The sequence below is a fragment of the Danio aesculapii genome, chromosome 9, assembly GCF_903798145.1.
Source record: "Danio aesculapii chromosome 9, fDanAes4.1, whole genome shotgun sequence".
Lineage (NCBI taxonomy): Eukaryota > Metazoa > Chordata > Actinopteri > Cypriniformes > Danionidae > Danio > Danio aesculapii.
Genome location: NC_079443.1, coordinates 25,584,064 through 25,609,350, shown reverse-complemented (window position 1 = coordinate 25,609,350; position 25,287 = coordinate 25,584,064). Strand labels below are relative to the sequence as shown.

At 36.3% G+C, this 25,287-nt stretch overlaps 1 protein-coding gene and 1 long non-coding RNA gene across 5 annotated transcripts in view; one reads left to right on the top strand and one right to left on the bottom strand.

Annotated features, from left to right (window-relative positions):
* The window catches only part of tmeff2a (transmembrane protein with EGF-like and two follistatin-like domains 2a), a 109,347-nt gene that overhangs the window by 10,901 nt on the left and 73,159 nt on the right, over positions 1-25,287 (top strand). Inside the window, exon 2 of the mRNA XM_056465306.1 lies at positions 2,459-2,568. Coding sequence (XP_056321281.1) covers positions 2,459-2,568 — 110 coding nt within the window. The remainder of the gene's footprint in view (positions 1-2,458; positions 2,569-25,287) is intronic.
* On the bottom strand, positions 6,151-9,151 carry LOC130234955 (uncharacterized). Of its 4 annotated transcripts, none has more exons than XR_008838347.1 (6): positions 8,944-9,151; positions 7,301-7,358; positions 7,119-7,212; positions 6,841-7,004; positions 6,655-6,750; positions 6,151-6,481 (listed from the first exon to the last, which is right to left on the bottom strand). It is a non-coding gene; the product is annotated as an uncharacterized LOC130234955 (long non-coding RNA). The 4 variants fall into 4 exon arrangements; XR_008838348.1 differs by lacking the exon at positions 8,944-9,151 and adding an exon at positions 8,339-8,650; XR_008838346.1 differs by lacking the exon at positions 8,944-9,151 and having other exon boundaries at positions 7,301-7,511.

Here is a 25,287-nt window from a genome sequence, read left to right as displayed (position 1 = left end):
TCAGTGCAAAAACACTTTATAACAACATTGTGTGTGACTCATCATCGCAGAAAGGCTTGAATGAACTCCACAACGAACATATCAAATAACCATTGGGAAAATTCTTACTGTAATAAAGGAGATCTGCTTTACTCTTGTCTGTCACTGTGCTGCTTATGCATGAGATGCAACAGGAGAAGTCTACACCCATCAGAGCAATAGTGAGTGATCTCTATGGCTCTGACACGCACGAGGGAATGGACAACCAGCTCATTTGCATTGAAGGCACAGGCAACAAAAACAGCTACAATGTCTTAACAGCTTAAATTTCCAAAATACAGAAAGGTATAATAAATAATCAGATGGGTATTTTGAGCTGAAACTTTACAGACACATTCTGGAGACACAAAAGTCTTATCTTAAATCTTGAAAAAGAGGTAAAATAGGTGCTCTTTAATTGTACTTACTGAACTACCAATTTTTGTTTTTAAAAGAGGCTAAGTTGCAGTGATTTTCATGCTTCTTTGCTTTAATTGAAAGTTTTTAGCTCCTGATCTCACAAGGAAATATAACTATTTTATGTATTGTCAGAAAAGTGCCTAATTTGTACGAATTCATACTCATTTATACAAAAATCAACTTTTTTAAAGGATGTGTTGCCACCAAACCCCACCCGTAATCCCAACCAGCATTGGGGATTGAGCAAACCATACCAAATTGCACGGATTAGATCATACAAATTCATATAAATTTGGATGAATGAGATTGCATTGAATTCACTTCATAGATGGCTGACTTGGTTCATAACCTATAAAGCTTTAACAAAGACTTTTTAAATCCTGACTTTCAGAACCAGTACATACCTAACCATCCAGTCAATTACTGATGGACAAAATCATGTGCCTCAAAATCAAGTCTATTTGTTCAGTGGTTTCTCTTTTAATTTCATTTTTTTACACTTGGGAAGAAACCATGATGGTGCTAACAGTAAAGCATCAAGTGGGTCAGAACTTCTACTGATGCTGTCATGCTCCATGACACCCCTGAATTGTGGATAAAATGATTAAACTCAAATTGAGGCATGTGTTCCTATCAGTAGGCCAAGGGTATGACAATGGTTTTGACTAATTGACTTTGGCAAATACTCTGACTAGTATTTGTTGCTTCAGTAGTCTAAATTGATTGAATGTCAGTTTATCACAGCTCCTTAGCAACAGATTACGCACAAGATGAATTTTAATGACATATTCTTGCTCTAAAGCTTCAGTATGAACAGCTACTCTAAAATCACATGTGGGATTTAGCACATACCAAGAACCAGCATAAATTCTCAAAGTCTCCAGAACTAACTGCGACGCACAGTGTGAATATTGCATGTGTCTTGCAACTTGCATTGTCTCCCTGTGGCGTTTGAGGTCTATTGATAATTTCTTTAGCTGAAATGCAAATGAGCCACAAGGTTATGTAAGACATCTTTGCACACTGCATGTGGCCCTTTAGCAGTGGCCTAAAGTAGCTGTGTGTCCTCTGGTGGTGTCGTTACAATGAGCAATGTTCTGCTTCATTCTAGCTTCCAGGCCTCACAGGATAACGCAGGGTAAAAATACTGTGTAGCACTTGCAAGAAGCTTATTTGCTTTGACAGCAAAAATCCCAAGGCACAAGAGCGGACCACTGTTTTGTGTCATGTAGTCTTATTATGATGATCTATGCTGCTTTAAGTCGAAATATATGCAGGTAATGTAGAACAGATCATGAGATATTATTCTTTATGTAATGTTTGTGTCATTTTTATAACATTTACGCGAATGATAGAGATGCTTATTCCTTGAATAATTATAGAAGCTATCAGGTAGGGGCTGAATGATGAAGAGGCCAACGGGTAAGCTCATTATTTTGGGAGCTCATTGCTAAATGAACAGCGGTCAGCTTCTGTACGCTGAATAGTAAAATTAAGTTTTGACTCAGCGGTGGGCTGTTTTTAGAAACAACTCATCTTAATTGTAATCATATTAAGGAATCCTTGTGGACTTAAAGTGTCTGCGAGCTCTTGATTTTTGATGAAGTGTGATTTTTCCACTATAGTCTGTCCAGCTCCTCAGCAAAATGAGAATATTTCAAAGTGCCTTTACTCAGCTTATTATAAAAGCTGAATAAGGTTCTCATGTGGCGATTCCAAGAAGTTTGCCATGTGCTGAATCATTACTCTTTGAGCACTTGTTTTGTTCCCCATAAGAAAATGTCTCAAGAGCAAAATATGGTGGTGGCAAACAGAGGTGCTCATCACAACTTGATGAAGCCTTCAGAAGCGCTGCCAGACATAGCCTGCTGGGATGACATGTTCGTTCAGTTTGTTCTGCTGATTTATTTTTATCTGAAGTGTCTGAACAAAGATTATCCTGCTTGTGTTAGTTGCATCTTCACCCTGCTGTGTTTATCCAGAAATTCAAGATGTTTTCTGGCTCTCTGTGTTGTTGCAGGGGATGATGACCGGGACACGGATCTCTTCCTTTGTGACACCAATACTTGCAAGTTTGACGGCGAATGTCTCAGAATCGGGGATATAATAACATGTATATGCAACTTCAAGGTAAGACCACCTCCTCTATCAACCGGCATTCAGGTTTGTTGTAGGCTCTTAGGTTGTGTGATAGAAATCTTTTATGGCTGTGCCAGAATTACAGTATTGCTACCTTTGCTGGAAATTCAATATAAAATGGTTATCACAAAACCATGCTGTAAAGCCTATCATGTGATAATTTGGTCTGTATTTGGTCTGTATTTATTTTCACGACTGTCATTGTAAGCTATTCATAAATGTAAAAACAAATAATGTTATTGTTCCTGTAAATAAATGAATTGATTCTGAACTGCTGAAAAGAATCTCTTAGAGAAAATAATCTCCAATAAGACTGTCCGATTGACTTCATCTTTTTTTAATTGATTTCTTTTTGCAGTTAGTTTAGCTTTTTTAATTAATAACCTTAAGAATTTGAAAAGTATGCTTTGAAAAATAATTTAGAGACAAGACAGCCTTTCGCTGTTTTCAGTCCAACTGAGTTTTAAGGAGACTACTAGAAAGTGTCCCACTTTGTCTGCTTTGGCCTTGAGATCACCGTGAAATGAAGATGGAGAGAGTCGTTCCTAATAACATCTGAGTTTGGTCTAAATGAAAATGCATTAGAGTCCCTTCAAGGCACTGAGCACATAGGCACTCAATGAGTGTGTTATTTTTATCCCAGCTTGCAAAGGAACATTAGTTTCTTCGGTGAGATAAATAGCATTACCTGTTTGTCCCTTTTTCTTTGGTCCAAACAGAACTTCTCATTCTTATGAAGGCATTTTGTTTTTAGGACAAGCCTTATTCTATGTCTGGCCTCTGCGGGTCACATTGTTTTAATTTGTTTCCGAGTGATGCACTAATGCCATTGGCAGCAATTGGACTGGCTTGATTTAGGCATTCTGGACTGCGCGCCACATGTGTGTAAATGATACTCTGGCGTCAGATAGCTTAAACCTAATAATAGTGCATGTCTTTATTCCATTAAGTGAAATAATTCATCAAAGAATGAGCGTCAGGAGGCTTGTGACGGCTCTCAAGCCCAGGGGAAGTCTACAGTCAGGGAGGTAGAGCTGCTGAGGAGAGGAAGAAGGTTTGATACGCAATGAATGGAGGTCATTCAAACGCTGACATTCATTTACTGATGTTTATTCGCCTCACACCATCTCTCAGAGGCACCTGGCACATCACTCATACTGTGATGTTTACTTAAGATTGGATCTGTAATGGTTTTTTAAGTATCCATTATGTCTGGGTGTTTAGTTAAATTTTACCGCTTTTCTGCTGTAAGGTTGCGGGGGTCTGAACATAAAATCACTTTCAAGCGTGTGATCTGCATGTGCTTCTAGAAGGAGAGAAATACCCCAACCTTTAAGGGAGAAGAAGCACATTTTTACTTGCAGCTCTGGTTTGTTGTGTCATGTTGAATTATAATTGACTAGCTGAGGGTGCCAAAGGGAAGCAGTAAAAATGGCATGCTGGTTTCATTATTAGGGTGGATTTGCTGTGTTGCTTTTATTGATGACGTTAAATTGCTTCACTTCATTCATATATATATATATATATATATATATATATATATATATATATATACACAGTTGAAGTCAGAATTATTAGTCCCCTTCTGAATTTTTTTCTTTTTTAAGTATTTCCCAAATGATGTTTAATAGAGCAAGGAAATTTTCACCGTATGTCTGATAATATTTTTTCTACTGGAGAACGTCTTATTTGTTTTATTTCGGCTAGAATAAAAGCAGTTTTTAATTTTTTAAACACCATTTTAAGGTCAAAATTATCAACCCCTTTAAGCTATATTTTTTCCGATAGTCTACAGAACAAACCATCGTTATACAATAACTTGCCTAACTAACCCTAACCTGCCTAGTTAACCTAATTAACCTAGTTAAGCCTTTAAATGTCACTTTAAGCTGTATAGAAGTGTCCTAAAAATATCTAGTAAAATATTATTTACTGTCATCATGGCAAAGATAAAATAAATCAGTTATTAGAAATGAGTTATTAAAACTATCATGTTTAGAAATGTTGAAAAAAATCTACTTTCTGTTAAACATAAATTGGGGAAAAATAAACAGGGGGGCTTATAATTCTGACTTATATTTATTTATTTGTCATAATATGATTTATTAATATTATGTCCAAGATCTGATATATCTATTATTTTACAATTTGGTGTCAGTTAAGTATAAGGCAGAGTTTATCAAAAAAACTCAATAACCCTTCAAGAAATATCTCTAATTAATATCATAGAAAAACTGTGCCCCTTTGTTTACCTTCGATGAAGGAGAAATTCAAAATAAATATGTATTTTATTTCAAATGTTATTTTTTTTTGTACCAACGTAAAAAAAACTTTTTTGATCAATTTAATGCATCCTTGCTGAATTAAAGTATTTTTTGCTGCACTGTAATCCCGAATAAGTTGACAAAACTCAAAAAATTTGAGGTAATCAGTTACGTCAAATTTTTTAAGTTATGAAATTTTCTATTTTAAGTAAACAGAAACATCAAGTTTTGAGTTTGTTGTACTCATGCAAGACACTTCTCCTAACTTAAAATACCCAAGTTACTCAGCTCATACATTTTAATAGCAATTAACTTAATTGTTTTAATTTCTCCAAACTTTAAATCCTCAAGTCACCTAGCTCATACATTTTAATAGTAATTAATCTAATTGTTTTAATTTCCTTCAACTTTAAATACTCAAGTCACCCAGCTCATACATTTTGATAGCATTTTTATTAAATTAACTTCTCCATCTCAGTTTCACAAATGAAATTAGCCATCATTTTAATCTTTAAACCCCATAAATCTATCAAAATACATCTGTAATTTTAAACACACAGACAATACCATTTTAGACATTTATTTTTAAAGAAAAAATGTCAAACAGTACAAATGTGCCTCCTGTGCAATTACAAATGTCATGAAACAATAAAAACAGTTAGACATTAGGAGATTTAAAATAAACACTATTCTGAAATTAATAAGAATTTCCCAAAATGCAAATATATCAAACAAGAGCTTCAAGAAAAAAAAAACACTATAAGTTTGACAAAATTAAATAATAAGATTAATAAGAACTACAAAACTTAGTCTTAAAGCATTCGTTAATAAAGAATAAGTGCATATTCTGTGAAGTGACTCTTGTTTAGAAGAAAAAAAGTCATTGGCACAGTAACTATCAAATGTTTTATATATATATATATATATATATATATATATAAATATAAATATTCAGTCTTGGTTGAACTATGATTCTGTCATTTACTCTAACTTATTCCACACCTGTTTGAGTTTCTATCTTCTGTTAAACACTTAAAAGGTTATTTTTGACAAAAAAGCTGAAACCTGGAACCACTGATTTCCACAGTATTTGTTTTCCTATTAGAAAGTCAATGCCTCAAAATAACTTTTGTGTTCAACAGAAGCAAGAAATTCAAACAGGTTTGGAACAAGTGAAGAGTAAGTAAATGACAGAATTTTACGTTTTGGACAATCTATCCCTATATATATATATATATATATATATATATATATATATATATATATATATATATATATATATATATATATATATAATAAAATGCACCATTACCAATTAAAGGTTCACACATGTTTTGAAGTTACTACCCCAGTGACAGTCTTTATTGAGTACAAAAAAGGCTCTACATCAACTCATTCTTTAAGGATTCTATGCTAATCGACTTTCTATTTTCTATCATCCATGCCAAGCGAAACTTTTTGTACAAGTTCAAAGTCCTTTACTATATACTGAGTGAAGAGCATACATTAATTCAAACAAGACAAAAAAGGTCTGGAAGTGTGCTGTGGGTGGTGTCCAATTCATTCTTCAGGACAGCAGAGACCCTCAGTGACTGCAGGGCCAATAAAGCATCTTCAGTCAGCGCTTCAGGATTATTAATCTAAAATATAATTCAAGGATATTAATGTTAGGACAATATCAATATGACTGAGCCAATTTTACATGATTCATCAACAAGTCATGATTACAAATATGTTAAGTAAAAGTTGCTCCTCAACTTTCATCTTTTCAATAGAACATGCCTAATTGTGAAAAGAATGAATGAAGTCTTACCAGGGTGGTCCTAAAGAATCCCCAGTCACGCTCACGCAGCAAGACCAAAAGACCTCTGATAACAGTAGTCCATCATGAACTGACATCATGCAGTTCCTGCAAAGACAAAAATTAAGAAAAAAAAAATCTAAATAAAATATATATTCATATTTTAATTAATACTTTAATACATGACCCTAAACATACCTGCTCATCATAAACCTTCAAAAGATTAGCCAGGGTATCTGCTGTCTTGTCAGTTTTGGATGCTGTTTGCCTTAAAATTGTCATCAAATGAAATAGGTGGTGGTGCGGTTGTCCAAAGAATTTGTGGGGAAAATTCTCATTTGTAACATGTTGGTACTCTGCAGCTAAAAAAAACAAGAGAAAATTTCATAAAACAAACCCACACTACAAAATATATAATGCTAGAAAAAATATATTAATATTATTATTATGTTTCATTTACTTATTTATTTTTTTACCTCAGATGAAAATCAGGTGTTGATCAGATGTTGATATCAGGATCTTCATATTGTAAACTGAACTCAAGGTCTAGCTGAAGTTTCACTTTCCTTGCTGCAAAAGTATCATTGCAAATACACTGTAATATTTATTTTAACTGGATATGCCAGGCATAGTAGTACAAAATGAATATTTTACCCACCTTTTACATGCCTCCATATAAGAATCTTTCTGTAGTCAGCAACAACCGACCTTCAATTCTGTATGTACACAAAGTCACAGTGTCATTCAGCTGAGAGTGGAAGTAGTACAATTGCATGATGTCTAACGTCAACCCCCAAAACGGTTAGCAATAGAGCTGATCATCATGTTAGTTGCTTTGATTCGATGAACACGGATTTGACTTAAACAGTATTGAAATTTTGAAAACTGAATAGAACGACAAATAAATTTAAGGCCTGTTTTTAAAAGCTAGAAATAACAAAACTTACCTTATTGTCTAATGATGTAAAAATATGTAGCCTAAAAATATATATATATTTAAGATACAAATATATTTTAAGCTGCAAAATTTGCACATCAGAAAAACTATTTCTTATTTACCACGTCTGGATGATTAGAATATTTGTTTTGTTATTATTTTATTTATTAATTTTAATTACTTTGTATTACTGTGTTATAGATAGGCATACTTTGTTTTTAGGCTATATATATTCTCTCCAGAGTAAATATTTTAAAAAAATAGATTGGAAAAAAAACGTTTACCATACCTTTAACATATGTTTGACTTAAATGACATTTAAAATCATTTAACTGATCGCATTGATCAGGTAATCATTGATATGCAGAGATGTCTTCTCGATCGCAGGGAAATAATCAGTGCTGATCAGTACTGGTGATTGAGGTAAAGTTAGTTTTATATTTACACATTCAGACTATCTCCTTAATAATATAATATAATTTCAGAAAAGTAGTTTTTGCATATTCTAAACAGTAAAATCATATTAGCAGACAATGACTTTCAAAGTACAACATTGTTCAGTCAAAAAAATTGTGCATTAAGTGTAACGTTAATGTTGTTTTCATGTCATACTTGTATATGATTTCAGACCGAATACACATGGTAGTACCATGGTAAACGACATATGGAGAGAGTCACAAGTTGTTACTGGACGAATGTATGAATATAAAACCAACTTTACCTCAATGTGCTAGTGTGAGATGAAGCTCTGCTCTGTACCTGCTCAGGTGAGGAGCACAGCTTAAATGTTCTCCGTTAGGCTCTCGTGTATGGATCAGCATGCAACAAGCTGTGTGTGACAGACAGCTACGTTTTGAGGCTAAGTTTTTGCCCGTCATCAGAAAATACCGTTCAGTATTTAGGCGGAGATTATTTGAGTTATGATTATGCGCCTTTCGTTTCCGTAGTGCCTACAGATCGCGAAGATAATACCACATTCACAGTCTGGACAGAGTTCAGCGCAGCGCCATGACGTGCGGTTGTGTGAGCGCGCGTCACCATGACAACCTAAACGCATGCTCGCGCCAAGTTTTAAAAATATGTTAAAAATTGAATCTGCCGATTTCAACTGTTTTTGTCCTTATAACACTGTTAAAATTCATAGTTAACACATTACAACTAACGCTAACGTTGCACTGATTAAATTTTTTTTTAAACAGTAATGTTAACGTTAGTTAGCAACAAGTGGGGCTAAACACGTTTTCTGTAATGCACGACATGTAAACGCATTCAGACAAACTCTACATTACATTGAACTGTTACTGTGATTATATTGATTAAAACATAAATTTAATATTTCTTGGATTTGTAAATAGTTTACTTACTGTAGTGTGAAGCGAGGCCGATCCGCCATCTTGAAAAAACGAATGAAGCACGAGAACGTACGTGAACCTGGATGACGTCACACGCAAAATCACTGGGCTGAAAGATTTTGAGTTAATGAAACTTTAAAGAGACATTTTGTATAAATTAAACACAGCAAAATCGTTCACCTTACTTGAAAGATTTAATTTTTACAAACTCAAAAATAAGAAAAAGTTCTACATACTCATCTAGGTTAATTAAGATTAACGAATTTTAATGATTTAAGTTAATACAACTCAGTTCAATTAATTAGTTACAGCATTAGGGTTTACAGTGTGGCTGAAAAAGCTTACTGACCACAATGTTTAAAATATGGATTTTTAATTTGTTGCAAATAAAACCTTAACAGAGCCAAGTGCAGTTTTATATTTGGTTGTTTACAGCAGCTCTGATTTGTGATTTGTTTATTTTATGGTTTCTGTTTTTATTATAATACATACATTTTTGTATGCTCATGAAGTTCGAAAAAAGAAGTGTGAAATGTAAAATTTAATGTAGCTGAGAAAATTAATCAAATGCATCGAAGCATCCCTGCGGCTGGCAGAAATGCAGAAATGAAAGTCATTTCATTTACGTAAGTACATGTAATACTTGCAAAAACTTTCTTTAGCACATTATTGCATTGTGAAAGGTTGGTTAACCCCAAAATCAATTTAGCCTTTTTTATGTGATTTTACCTGCTGGAAAGTATGCAGTATAGCTCACAGTTTATATAATGCAATTTGCTGAATGTCTTTGGACCATTGAATAAGTTAACTTTGAAACCCGGAGGCACAGCATGAATCTCATAAATAGTTTTGCAAAAGTTTGAAGTTGCTCCATCAGAGCTTCCAATGGATACGATTATTACAGAGTTCGGGAACAGGGTGAATCTTCTGCCTTTGCTCACTGGCTCTCAGGGTGTTTTTATTTTATTTAGTTTTGTCTGTGCAAAAAAATGTGTAGCATTAAAGTTTGCTGCCAGAATGGGGTTATTACATTTTCTCCCAGCAGGAGTCATGCTGACCAGCCAAACCTTTAGCTTTTAAACAGGTTTGGAATGACCTGGACATGTTATTGACCAAATGTTAAATCTTCTTTGCAGTTGAAACATGAAATATCTGTATATATTAATAATACAACTTTATTGTGATCTAAAAATCAAAGTTGCTTGTGCCAACACTGTACTAAATAATAGTTGTTTTTATGTTAAATAAAAAATAAAACAACTTTATATGTTCAGTGTAATTTTTTTAAAGTCAGTTTTTAGTATTTAAGTCAGTTTAACCCTTAATGATCACACTGGTGTGATCAGTCTGGGTTAGTCTATAGAGTGTCATATATCTCTGGTTATCAGAAATAATCATGCAGGTGTCTCAGCTGAAGAATTTAAATAAAAAGCATGGAAATCAGGAGTTGTATTTCTTAATATAATGTAAATGATGTCCCTTAATGAAATATGTAGAGGGCAAAAACGTGACAGATTTACTTTGTTTTTAAATCCAGATCATATTGAACTATGGGGGCCACCATCTACTGGTGTTATACCTGTTAGCATTATGAGCACCACACAACTTGGAATACAAACTGCTGATACGATGATACATTGTGCAGCTTTTGTTTGTAATTTTCAGACAAACAGTCTAAAAAGAGAAGCAATGCATATCTTTACTGTTTTCCTAGTTAAGAAGTTCATTCATTTATTCATTTTCTTTTTGGCTTAGTCCCTTTATTAATCTGAGGTCGCCAAAGCGGAATGAACCGCCAATTTATTCAGCATATGTTTTACACAGCGGATGCCCTTCCAGCTGCAACTGTGTGAAATGTGCACTGAGAACTTGGATGTGAACTTGTCAACACTTCACTGAAGGAGAAACTTCAAGCTTATTCATATTCATGGCTAGACCAGGCAATTGCTCAATTTAACTGTGGCCAGTAAGTGTCCATTTTTTCTCCAGTTATTATTGATGCAGCAGAGAAGATGGATGTTGACAAGCATCGGCTAGTGTTTCTGTTCTTATTGTGGACTGCACTTGATATCCGGAGGCATTTAAATTCATAACATAACTACTTATAGAAAAAAAAACTCTAGTGATGATCTACATCTCTTTGATTGAAAATGAATATCAAAATATGACATCGTATCAGTATATAACTTTCCAAGTTGTGTTAAAATAGCTGCAAATAGTGCCATTGGCTCACCGTGCATGCATTTTTGGTCATACAATAAAATAATGTGAGTCTAAAATAAATGTGTTTTTTTTTTAAAACAAAAATCTTCTATTGTGTGTCTACTTAATGTTTCATTAAGAGACATTATATATGTTATATGTATATATATTATGTATAGCCACTGCCATATCAACCTTGCAGCCCAAAACCGGTTAGCAGTGCTGAGCCTAGTTAGTACATGGATGGGAGACCACATGGGAAAGCTAGTTTGCCATGAAAGGGGTGTTAGTGAGGCCAGCAGGAGGCACTCAACCTGTGGTCTGTGTGGGTCATAATGCCCCAGTAAAGTGAAGGGGACACTATACTGTTAGGATGAAATGTTAAACCGAGAACCTGCCCTTCTGTGGTCATTAAAAATCCCATGGCACTTCTCATAAAGAGTAGGGCTGTAACCCCAGTGTCCTGGCCAAATTCCCTCCATCTGCCTTTACCGATCATGGCCTCCCAATCATCCTCATCCACAGATATGGCTCTATTATTGTCTCTCCACTCCATCTATAGCTGGTGTGTGGTGAGGGCACTAGCGCCGCTGTCCTGTGGCTGCCATCGCATCATCCAAGTGGATGCTGCGCACTGGTGGTTGTGTGGAGAGACCCTCCTCGTGATTGTGATTGGGTGTATGCCCATACACAATAAATACGCTATATAAATACACATTACATTACATTAAGCCATACAAGTGTTGATACCAGGGGTATTCTTTAAAACTTCATGTTAAAAGATTCAGCTTCATTTAAGGCAGCAATTAAGTTTTACAGTGAAGTCAGATTTTGCTCTTTTTCTAGCAGAGCTTTGATTGTCCTTATCTGGACATGTAGCATCATAACTGATGGTGCTGTGAATCTGCACGTTCAGTCACGCTCATGCTGATGATTCACTGTTATGACACCTCTGATCCAAAGCTTCAGTGCTCAGTCATTCATGTGAACTTTCATTGCTTACTCGCGTGATTCATTCTAATGGGGGGTTATTGCTTAGCCACAGCCTCTCTGGGCCTTTTGTTTTTTGGCTTGTTTGCAAGCTAGTTTATGGCATTGTCCCTTGCCTGCTGATGATGTGGATTCTTGATTCAGTTTAACTTGACTGATCAATTATTACAGCCATCTTCTCTCTGCTTGGCTCAACTCCCACAGACTCCAATGGATACACTATCCCTCCGGCCTTCCTCGGATGACTGAGGTGTTGCCATTTTCAGATGGCTGTGATGTAACAAACCACATCTAGTTTAAGATCTAGCCGAGTTTCAGCATTCAAGTGGAAAAACAGCATCTCCTTCAGTTCTCCTTTAGCGTGAACTCTAGGAATGAACTCGCAGGGCTTGCAGACAGTGGCAGAAGGTGGACGCCTTCCCTCCGGGCCCTCGGCTGCCCATCATAAGAGCCATTTTCAGCCAGACCTCTTTGCATATATTACCATGCATTTGTGATCCTTTTATCCTCCAGTCACATGGTTTCGCCATGGCTGGAGACAGATTAAAAGTGGGGCTTTATTCCCTGGTGCCATTAGACAGTCCTGTAAGACTAAGACCATGAATCATGTTGTACAGGTGCAATATCAATATATGCTTGAAGTGCCTGGAACTGCAATTTCAACTGTATCCTTGTGTTTAAATAGGCCATGAGTCACTTTGTGTTGCAATTATTCGACTGCAGTTATAAGATTTTTTTTTCAGCTTGAGTACCAAAGGCCCAATAATGACTTTTTTAACACTTTGCACGCACACTACATTACATGACAATAAATATGTTAGTAATAAAGGGATGATGACTATGAAGAAAAGTAATAATACACTTGGTAACATATGTATGAAATTTTGTAGGGCTCAGATTGATAAATCAGCACCATTGTGTATCGCTGAGAACTGATGTAGCCTCCAGAGCGAAACCTCAGATATGGTAGTGGATGTTTGGTATCTGATACGCACTGTATACTATACACCAGTAACAACATACTTGGCCATTTGACCAAAAAGACATGAGAGGATGAATGTTTTTCAGTTTTTTTACAAATGCGTGTAAATATTTTGAAGAAGAACCTCAAAACTAAAGCCATTAAACAAATCACATCATAGTGTCACTATAAAAATCAAATAACCATTTATTTGAAAAAGAGTAACACTTTAATATTAGAAACCATCACTGTGACTTTTACAACAATACATTCTTCATTTACCGGTCATTATTAGTTATTAAGGTTGTTGTATCTGTTTTGTAATCATGGGATAGGATTTATATGTAGAATATGCTACATAGAATGGTGATTTAATGTGTGCTTTATAAGTAAGAAATAATTGATTCTGGGTCATCGAATTATTATAATTTAATGCACACACCTCAGAAATATAATTATAATAATTGTACATTTTAGTTTGTTCATCAGTCAATCAAAATCAAGCGCTCAACAGTCTCTTGTATGCTGTATGTGATAATATGCAAGCTAAAAAAAAGCTACTAGTGTAATGAATAGTTCATCCAAATATGAAAATTCTGTTATTAATTATTCTCATGTCAAGTCAATCCACTGAGACATAAGTTTGTCTTCGAAACACATATGAATATTTTTGGATGAAATCTGAGAGCTTTCTGACCTTCCATAGACAGCAAGGGTCGTGAGATGTTCAATGTCCAGAAATACCAAAACAATTCCATGTGACTTCAGTGGTTCAAATGTAACCATATAAAGCTCCAAGAACACTTTTGTGCATTAAAAAAGGCCCTTTTTTGCTTTCTTCAGCCTTGTCAGATCAGGGTGTGCGTTTACTATTGCAAATATGATGCTTGCAGGTTTTGCTGCTGACTCTTAGGTTCTGAGGTTCTATCTGACATTTTTGTCAAAATTGAGTTATTGACCTATTCTTATTAAATGACAACTTATTTACATTATGGGATGTTTTTAATAAGTTGCATTTTAAGACTTCATTTAAAAAACAAATGTTATTCACATACTGTTTTCTATATGGAATGCGAAAACGTTGAAGCTCAAAATCTCAAAATTATTCAGAACACAGACAGAACCTTGTAATTCCAAGGTGACGACATAGTGTTGACCGTATTAAATCAGCATCCTGATGAAAAAGAGAAAACATTAGCGAACAAAGTCATATTTAAAGTTTTTTCTTTTCTTTTTTTGGTGCACAGAATGTCTCACGCCTCTTACTATAAATGTAGGGGTAGGAAAGTTCTTGTCTTGAATTTCACCTAAAGGACCTTTTTTATATCAGAGAACTAGAACAAAATGAGGGTGATTAATTAATAACAGAATGTTTATTTTTGGGCGAATTCTTTTAGCTAAAGGATACTAGAATTATACTAAAATGATGGCTTAATTTGTTTTAGAATCTAAATACAAGATTCACATAAAATCACTATCAACAGATTCAATTCAATTCAATTCACCTTTATTTGTATAGCGCTTATACAATGTAGATTGTGTCAAAGCAGCTTCACATAAAAGGTCATAGTAAATAGGAACAGTGTAGTTCAGTTTGTAGTGTATAAGTTCAGTTCAGTTTAGCTCAGTTCAGTGTGGTTTAATAATCACTACTGGGAGTCCAAATACTGAAGAGCAGATCCAACGATGCGCAGCTCTACAGATCCCGAACCATGCAAGCTAGTGGTGACAGCGGAGAGGGAAAAAAAGCTTTACTGAATGGCGAAAGTGAAGAAAAAAAACCTTGAGAGAAACCAGGCTCAGTTGGGCACGAGCATTTTAATTTCACCGCTGGCCGTCTTGTGCAGAGCTGCAGTCTCAGTGGCGGATTAGTGTAGTGTAGATTAGTGTAGATTAAATGTAGAATTTGGCGCATGTGCAGTCACAGGTGTGTCGATTTATTCTTTTAATAGCAGTTTCTCTAATCTGAATTTGCATGTTAGATATGTGTTTAAAATTGAAGTGTGTGATTTTTATCCATTCGGATATGGTTAGCAATATTCGGAACCATACAAGTGAACACAGTGGTCTCTGACTAGCATTTAAAGACCACCCGTACAAGAGCATATTTTTTCCCATTCAGTCTATTTTTGTATACATTTAAGCTTTTTTCCTTCTGCTCTTTATTTCATGTCTATCACCCCTAATAGCTTCTCTCCATGAGCTGCCACAGGAGATAACTTCCACCAATATATCAAAAATGAAGCAATTAAAATCAGGAAGGAAGTTATTTCAGAGTGGAATTAGGTCCAGTGAAAAGTCAATCTGGAGGGACTGAAAAGGTACCAGCAGCACCTGTTTTTAGACGTTTTTTTTTTTTCCCTTCAGGCTATGATAGATGCAGGATGTGTCAGACACCCGTGTACGCAGACCCTCGGCTAGCATGTGCGAGACATGAGATTGGTTGGCGGCTTGGCAGCTGGAGAGTCGGTGGTGTGGGGATTGTAGCAGGGCAGGTGATGTTCGCTTGAGCCTGATGCCACTCAGGATAGCAGCATCTGTATCAGTCCCCGCGCGGCTCCCCTCAGCCTGTCAGACGCTATTACTGCAGAGCCGTCTCCCCTGACAGGGCCAGAAGCTGCTCGCTGGGAAGAGCCACGCTCTAATCAAGAGCAGACTGCCAAGCGGTTAAAGAGGGAGGTAGCAGTCTTTCCACCCTCCCCACTGGCCTCCTCCACCCTCATCAGAGGCGAGCGGCACGTACACGGGCATCCTGGGAATGGGGAATGTCACTCAGTCACACAATAGCAGGCACATCTCTGTGTGAGGGGGTGCAAAAATACATCATCTGATGAGACATGCACCAGATTTTGTCTTTTTTTCCCTTGTTTGTGCCTCCCCGGGATATCGTGGCTGATCTGTTTCTATTTTTTCCCTCTCATGACCCTGTTGGCCACCCTCCCTGAGAGCTGTCACAGATAATGTGCTTCTTTAAGAAAGCAAGCATCCAATCCAAATGCACCAACACGTAGTTGCTCGCTCACTTTTCCAGATCAAACTATAGTTTGATGAATATTCCAGGGTCAGTGCATGTTAAGATTAGTTGACAAAACTATGGTATGTTTCAATAAGACAGAAAATGCCAATATATCTAGTGTTAAATTTGTTTTGCATATAACATATGGATTTGTCTTCATTAATTGATCCATCTAATAAATTTAAAAAGCCATTAATTAATGAAAGTAATAATACCTAGTAACAGTAAAAGTAAAAATTAACTGATGTGGCAGAGCCAAGAAAATGTCCTATCAAAAAATGTTGTTGGTTTTTTGGCTAGCACATCTTTGAAGGACTAAAGTCTTTAGCTACATTCCATCCACCTATTTTTATAAGCATTTTGCATATGCGCATAAAAAAATTGGTTGATGGAAACGCCAAGATGCGCATCAATTTTGAAAATGCATAAAAAATGTATGCACATAACTGAGTAGGATAAACGTTTTATTTGATAAGAAAAGATGCGCATAAACTACGATGGAAACACTAGCCATGTTTCCATTTAAAAATGGCAATTAACTCTATATGCAAAACTGGATTATCGCATAAATGACATGCGAATAAAGCAGTGTTTCTATCCAACGAGTTAAAGAGAACAAAATCATCACTTTCTGATTAACTGGCACCAAATATCAACAGTAAGTGGTAGGAGAAGCTCTGTAAATCTTTTCCTTATTTAATAAATGACTTGCGCCTCAGAAGGCAATCCTGACACGCATTGAACGCGCAGTGACGTTTGAAGGCATAAGACGCGGAGCACAGGCGCTATTGATTCTGAAGGTCATTAATTATATAATAACACTAATACTGAAATGTTTAAGGCGTTTTAGAATGACCAAAACAACATTTCAGATGTTTTACAATGTGCTCAGCCTGCTGGTTTGTCCATTCACATACATTTTTATCATCGCATGATCTCTTATAACAAAATCACATGACCATTTTTTAAATGCGCATAGTGAAATTTGTTTGGTAAAAGTGTTTCTCTTATAGTTTATGCACATCTTTTCTTATTGAATAAAAAGTTTATCCTATTCATGCGCATTTTCAAGACTTTTGACTTTCAAGACAAGGCGCATTTGAAAAAGTCATGTGATTTTGTTATAAGAGATCATTTGATGATAAGTGTAGTTTAATTTTAAACTAATTTCGAGAGGAGCATGGTCCACATTAGCTAATCATGATCCTCCAATCAAAGGATCCCAAGTCACTATATATATCCTCATTTCCTCTCTACAACTATCTTCGTCTGGAAGAAACCCCCCTCCTCCCCTTCTTCCACCTTTATCCAGAATGGGCGGCACGGTGGCCCTGTGTGGTCATTCTAAAACGATTTAACCATTTCAGTATTTGTGTTATATTATTAATGACCTCCAGAACTGTTAAGAACATCTGCACTCTGCGTCTTAGGCCTTCAAACGCCACCATACGTTCATTGCGTGTCGGCATTTGTCTTCTGAGGCGCAAGTCATTTATTAAATAAAGAAAAGCTTCTCCTACAGCAGCAAATTCTGTTTTTACTGTTGATATTTGGTGCCAGTTAAACAGGAAGTGATGATTTTGTTCTCTTTGACTACTTGGATGGAAATGCACGTCTTTTATGCGATATTCCAGTTTTGCGCATACATTTAACTTGCATCTTTGGATGAAAACATAGCGATTTACACATAATTTTACAGAATTTTGGTTCCTGAGGTTTATGCAAGTCTATTAATTTCTAAAATATTTAGTTTAATCATTGATTTCAAGTTGTACTTTACCACATTTGCCACTGTCATTCACTTTCCATCTTTCTTTTTTTCAGATTATCTATTTCAAATTTTGTACATGTGTAAATTACATGTGTTTTTTTAAGGAGGGAAAAGATTGACTTAATGTTACACTAACTAGCATTATGCCGCAAGTACTGTTGATGTAGCTTAATTTGCACAGAACTTGGCGTTCTTCAAAATTCATCAAATCGGACAGCCATCTCAGAGCAATCCTCATGAGGCATTTCAAAGTCTGTCAACTGAAGCAAGCAACATTTGGAAATGATGGAAGTACAAATGGCGTGTGAGTGAACACTCACCCTCACGTCCTTGTGTGAGACTCGTGCATTCGCATTCCTTCACTGGTTTAAGGTCAACTCATCCCTTTGGTACGGAACTAATGATCTGACAGAAAGGCCCAGTTTTCCGTCGTCGTCCCCTGGAGCTTTTACTCTGTCACAAGTGCTGTGCTAGACATCCATCACACCGCAGGCCCAGCTGACAGGGCCACTCAAAGACACTATCTCTGTCTTTTGTCACGAACCACAGGTGTTCCAAGTGCCTGGAACATTAAGTCTTCTTAGTGCCAGTGCCACTCGTGATGTCTGAGATTTGCAGATTTCAGGCTTCGTGTTTTCTGAGGAAACGGAGGAGGTTGAAGTACCATGGATGTCACTGGAATTCCAGCAGACAATGTCCTGACTTGTTTTTCCATTCCTCAGGGCTTCAACTCCATCTTTGACAGGTTTGTTCTCCCGATAAGGATCAGCTGATGTTACTGATACACAGCCGATAGGCTTTACGTTATCTTAATGGAAGAGAAAAAGCGTCCAAGCAGACTTGGTGTCTGTGACTGTCTCTCTACATGTCAGATTGAGCTGTGCACGCGATGCCTGTTTGCAGTCGCAGACGCTCACTCATGGTGCACTTTGAGCATCGTTCTGGCCTCTCATGTTTCCTGAGTCGTGCTGCTTCAGCCCCTCGTAATGTGCCCGAGGGTGAAAAGAAATGCTACATAATGCCTAATGAATCAAATGGGTTATATCATGTTCCACAATGCATAATTAACTCGCTATGCCTGTTTGAGCTCAAGCTGTTGTGTATCCACTGGAAAGTACACGCATTTGCTTTTCTTTCTCCATATCAGATCAAGACTCCTTTAGCGCTTCTCAGTCTGTTGGAGAATATGGGAGTTTCACATCTGCACTCGAGAAACGCCTCTGTTTTATATATGAAATTCAGCTTTCACACTTCCTCGCTGATATCCTTGCATTCGGAGCATCGCTCATGGATGGTAAATGCATGTGACGACTTAACAGAAACATCTTTTTACCTGCATATCCTATTTTGACTAAAGTATGATAGAGTCAGAGGGCAGCACGGTGGTTGAGGGGTTAGCATTGCCACCTCACAGCAAGAAGGTCGCTGGTTTGAGTCCCTGTTAGGTCACTTGATTTCAAGTTGTACTTTGCCATATTTGCCACTGTCATTCACTTTCTTTCATTCTTTCTTAGTCTATGAGCATGTGTGTGTGTGTGTGAATGTGAGCAAAACATTTATGGTATGTTATGATATGTCAATAAGACAGAAAATGCCAATATATCTAGTGTTAAATTTGTTTTGCTTTTAACATATGGATTTGTCTTCATTAATTGATCCATCTAATAAATTAAAAAAGCCATTAAGTAATTAAAGTAATAATACCTAGTAACCGTAAATGTAAAAATAAATTGATGTGGCGGAGCCAAAGTTTTTTTTTTATCAAAGAATGTTGTTGCTTTTTTGGCTAGCACATGTTTTAAGGACTAAAGTCTTTAGCCTTATTCCATCCCCCTATTTTTATGTGCATTTTGGATAAAAAAATCAGTTGATGGAAACTCCAAGATGCGCATCAATTTTGAAAATGTGCATAAAAAATGTATGAGTATGTGCATAAACTACAATGGAAACGCTTTTATTAAACAAATTTCAGTATACACATTAAAAAAAGGTCATGCGAGTTTGTTATAAGAGATCATGCGATGATAAAGATGTGTGTGAATGGACAAACCAGCAGGCTGAGCACATTGTAAAACATCTGAAATGTTGTTTTGGTCATTCTAAAACGCCTTAACCGTTTCAGTATTAGTGTTATTATGTTATTAATGACCTTCAGAATCAAGAGCGTCTGTGCTCCACATCTTATGCGTTAAAGGAGAGGGCATCCGCTGCGTATGACATATGTTGGAATAGTTGGCGGTTCATTACACTGTGATGACCCCTGATAAATAAGGGACTAAAGCAAAGGAAAATGAATAAATAAATAGAGTCATTATAGAAATTTTGGTAACACTTAGCAATAACAGTATTTCAATAATGATGTACTAATATGTAAACTAAACATTACTTCATTATGCACTAATGATGAGACAAGACATGTGGTAATCAACAACTAACTTTAACTACAACATGAGTCACATGCGTTCATGTGTGAATAATGCCTACCTTAATTCCCTGTTAGCACATATTTGTTAATTAATGTATTAATTAACACTTTTGTTTTAGCTAAATGTTACCAACATGAACCCATAACCTGTTAATGTATCTTTATGCCATCACTTTACTTGTAGGGGCACATTATCAATAACTCAATCTTTATAATAAATTAACTCCTGTGTTTAAACCAGGGGTGTCAACCTCAGTTCCTGGAGGGCCGCAACCCTGCTTCAACACATTTACCTGGAGGTTTAAAACAAGCCTGAAGGACTCAATTAGTTTGATCAGGTGTGTATAACTCGGGTTAAAGCTAAACTGTGCATGGGCTGCAGCTCTCCAGGAGTTTGACACCTGTGGTTGAAACTGTTTATTTTGATGTAGACAGAACACTTTTCTATAGTTTTTTCTATGTAAATACGCACTGGACAGATTGGCATGATGTTCGTGTGTAGTGAAGAATGAGTTAACATTTAGCTGTGGTTCTGCCTTTGGATGTCTCTCAGACAAAGCAGCTACATGAATGCTAAAGCTTTAAATAAAATTGAAACCATCAACAAAAGCCTGACCCCTTCTATGTTTACAAATACAAGCACAGCCATTTAGAAGTCCTTTTTGGTTAACTATGTCGGAATTTACCAATATTTTGGAATGGATGTGTGAATGGTCTTTTCTGGAAAATTTCCAGAACGTCCTTACCTGTGTGAACAGAGCTTTTTTGAATTAACCAGTAAAGTCGTTCTGAAAATTTTCCACATATACAGTATTACTGTGTGAAAGGGGCTATTCACACCTAAGTTTAGAAGATTCAGTCTAAATGAGACCTTAGGATGTAACACAAATTATGAAGCACAGAAGTGAGTTCATATAAAGCACATTATTTAGTTTTAACATATTGCATGATATTTCCATGATTATTTTATCCATGTACAACAAAAAAACATGCATATTTAATATTGAAAGACAATCCATCAAAGATCGATCAACTTAGTTTTGTTTCATTCTCTAAATTTCTGATGACATTTACACCAAATTGAAGTTCAAAATGTTGCCATTTAGTATATTTTTCTGCTTAACGTAACACAAATGTTCCATATATATAGATCTAGATTAAATTATTCAATTTGAATAAATAAATCATTAATCCTTCCAAAACTTGCTGAATACAGAACCAGGTTTGAACACAGCACACGGGTGTCCTTTTGGTGGTGCTGGATAAGAGTCACTAGACTGGCGTTTCCTTATGGGAGTGTGTTGTCTTAACATGTCAGCAAGTGTTTGGGTAGTTTTCAGGGCTGTTAGCTATTCCTCTTACAGAAGTGTAGATGCAGTACGCAGTCAGTCCTATCAGCGCACCGATCGCTTCTGCTGCTCACTGTGTCTGACTTTAATTGCCTGTCTCGCTTCAGTCTAGCCCTGCTGTTGAGAAGTGTCTTTGTGTAGGCTAAAGCAGTACAAGTGGAGCCTAGCATAGATGGATTGACTTGTCAGAAAGAGAACGGCTGATTTGTGCCTCCTGAATAGATGAATAGATCAGCTAATAGATGGACTGACTGATGCAGGAATGAATGGCTGGATAGGAAAAAAAAACGATGGATGTGTGGAAAACAAGGGATAAATGGGCTGCCACGTGTTTGCTCTAATAATGCTGCAACACTTTTCTGCTGGCTTCCTGGCTGTGATTAAGTGTGACATCAGCTCTGCGAATAGTGAGAATGAAATGTTAAAACGTGGTAGCACAGGTGTCTCTGAGTGATGTTTGCAAGTACTTTTCGGTGTTGTGAGGAAACACAGGCTTTAAAATAAGTTGGAGATAATGAGGGAAATTGGCGAACAACCAAGGCTTCAGTGTTACAAGAGCAAAGCCCCACAGCAGCCCCTGCAGGACCAAACCGGAACTACATGAAGTGCAGTGAGTGATCTGAGCGAGTCTGAGGAATCAAAACACAATGGATTAGAAAGAAGCTGCATTTTAGCTGCAAAGGCAAGATATTGTAAATGTATTTTTTTAAAAGTACATTTTATTTAAAGCAAACCTATTCACATATGTTTGTTTAGCTTTTATAGAGTCACATCACAGAAACTGTGATTCTCTATATGCCATCTGTAATATATGGCCTTCATTTAAAAGAACTGATCGTCTTTTTATTTAACACTCAGGGACATAAGTTCATTTTAAGTTGAGTGCTGGATTGTAGAATATATACATCCCTGTGCAAACTGAATTACCTACTTACTGTATATACTGTCATTTTTTTTTTACTTTATTTATGAGAGTGTGTTTTTGTGTTGGTAGCTTGACCTTGATTAAATATGATACTAAAACCATCAGTAGGTGGTAACAAGTCTCTCTTTTAATTAACAATTCAATGACTCATTAATTCAAATGATTCGTTCAAAAAAGCATGTTCATTTAGAAATGAAGAGCCATTGAATCATTAACTTATATGTAGGCCCACATGGAATCTGGGCACGCAGATATCTACATTTTTAGCCCATCATTGAGTCATCTTTATTAACTTGTGTAAAATATGTGTAAATTAATATTTATAATTTTTTTTTCTAATTTCAGTAATATTATTGACTAATATGAAAATGTTCACATGATTTATTACAATAGTCATATATTCTTTGTCTTTTAGTAGATGTATTATATAAGACACTTTGTTTACCAATTAGGTTGATTGAATGTTTGATGTAAACATTGAATAAAAGTTAAAAAGGTATTTTTTTTTATTTCATATATTAGGTTTTTAGTTACTCCCAAAATCATTCTGCATACATGCACAGATTTTTTACAAAATTCTCAGCGGAAACAGCAAAAAAAATTCTGCAGATTCTGTCTGACCCTACTCATATGGTTTGTTCAAAAATGAATACAGTAAAGTAAAACACAGCAGTATTGCACTAAGATGCACAAATTTTTCCTTTATTTTTAATTGTAACACAAAACAGATGTAAGGTGTCCTAGCTGCTAGACATAACACTGGCCTATAGATGTTTTGGCCAATGGAATTGTGATAGAACCTAGACCTTTTTTTGTGAGTCTGATCGATGTGACAGAGCAGCACACATGGCGCAGTGGGTAGCACAATCGCCTCACAGCAATAAGGTCGCTGGTTCAAGTCCCAGCTGGGTCAGTTGGCATTTCTGTGTGGAGTTTGCATGTTCTCCCCATGTTCATGTGGGTTTCCTCTGGGTGCTTCGGTTTCCCCCACAGTTCAAAGACATGCGCTATAGGTGAACTGAATGAACTAAATTGGCTGTATTTGTATGTGTGTGAATGCAAGAGAGTATGGGTGTTTACCATTGTTGGGTTACAGCTGGAAGGACATCCAATGACTTCACCAAACTTAGCCTCAACAAATAATTTTAAAGATGATTTTTATTTTTATGTGTCTTTCTCAAACTTACTATAAATAAAGAAAAGGTTTATACGTCATAATGAGCTTTCCTTATCGAAGTAAATTATTCTTATAAACTTTAGAAAGCTGAGTTATTATGTCTTCAAGTTGGTAGAAATGAATTCATCTAACCTCCCTGCTAAAGTAGATAATTGTTTGTTATCTACATAGAAATGTTTGCCTTTATGCACCGATGACACTTGCTGAGTGAACTGACTTGACTTAAAGATACTTAAGAGCCAAAGTGTGTGTTTTTTGGGTGAAGACATTTGTCAGCCTCCACCCTAAGTGTTTGTGTATCTGGCCACTGTTGGGAGGCTCGTTGCATTAGATTACTTTCGAACACATGCTGTCTGGCCTTATGGCCGTCACTTGCACGTTTCTTCATCTCTGCGGTCTGCTGCTCTCTATGTCTGGCTGGCTATTTCTTTTCTCCTTCATTTCACGTTAACCACTTGTCATTGTCATCTACTAGCTCACTAGCTCACAGCTGTGACTCATGATTTGCCAGGTAGTTGCAGGTGGTGTTTACGATTAAGAGGATGAGACATTCTCATTTAAGAGATCTGATTGGACGAAAATCTGTAGTGCAGGATGAGTCATAGTTCTGTCTTGCTGTGTGTATCATAGCTTTTTAAGTGCCTTTCTGAACACAATATTAGACACTCTGGGGCTGTGGTGTAGTTTGGGTAATCCAGCTGTCTGCAAACAAAAGAATGATCTTGTTTAATAACATTTAATTTTTTTAAAGCTACCTGTAAAAAAAGATCAAACTCTTTCTCCAGTGGATTATTATATTTCAAGCCTTTCAGCTATTTGAAGGTCTTTTCATTTATCTTAATGCTGCTTCAGTCATAGCCATCTGACCTGTGAGTGAAAAGCTTTTTTGTCCTCTTTGCTTTTCTCTCTTTCTATTTTCTGTCATATCTGTAGTATCTGTGTGCTCTTTTAACTGTTAGTGTGTCGCTCACTCATTACTCGCCTTCAATTTATTTAAATTAAATTTCCATCATAACACCAGCTACTGTATTTTTCCTCTGAGATGAAGGGCTAATGCACTCTTTCTCCTCAAGGGGTAAAGTTAAAAGGACTGAACTGCAGGGGCTCAGCAAAACAGGCACTTCTCTGGGCATGCTGGGGGCTGCCTGGGGCTGGGCAGCCTTTCTCACTGTTGCATCATGCCAGGCCAAAAAGATTGATTGAACACTTAAAGCTGTAGAAATGCCAAGAAAGGAAAGGGGTTTAAAAGCTACTAATATCCGTTTCGCTCTCTCATTCGCTCTGTGCTTATTTTGAGATCATCTCAATGCTTTGCTCTTCTGAGATTTCATTTGTTTTTTTCTATTCTGGTATCCCGGTTGCGTTTTATTCTCGCCCAGTCTTTGCTTACGCCCTCCATCTCAGGTGCGCTAATAGTGGAATATTTTTATCAAAGAGAGCTCAAGTCACATTTGACCTTGGTTGAATTTGGAAATTTTGGGGGGGAAACAATACACTTCTAATAACTGCTCAGTGGCTTTAGATTACACAAACCCTTGAA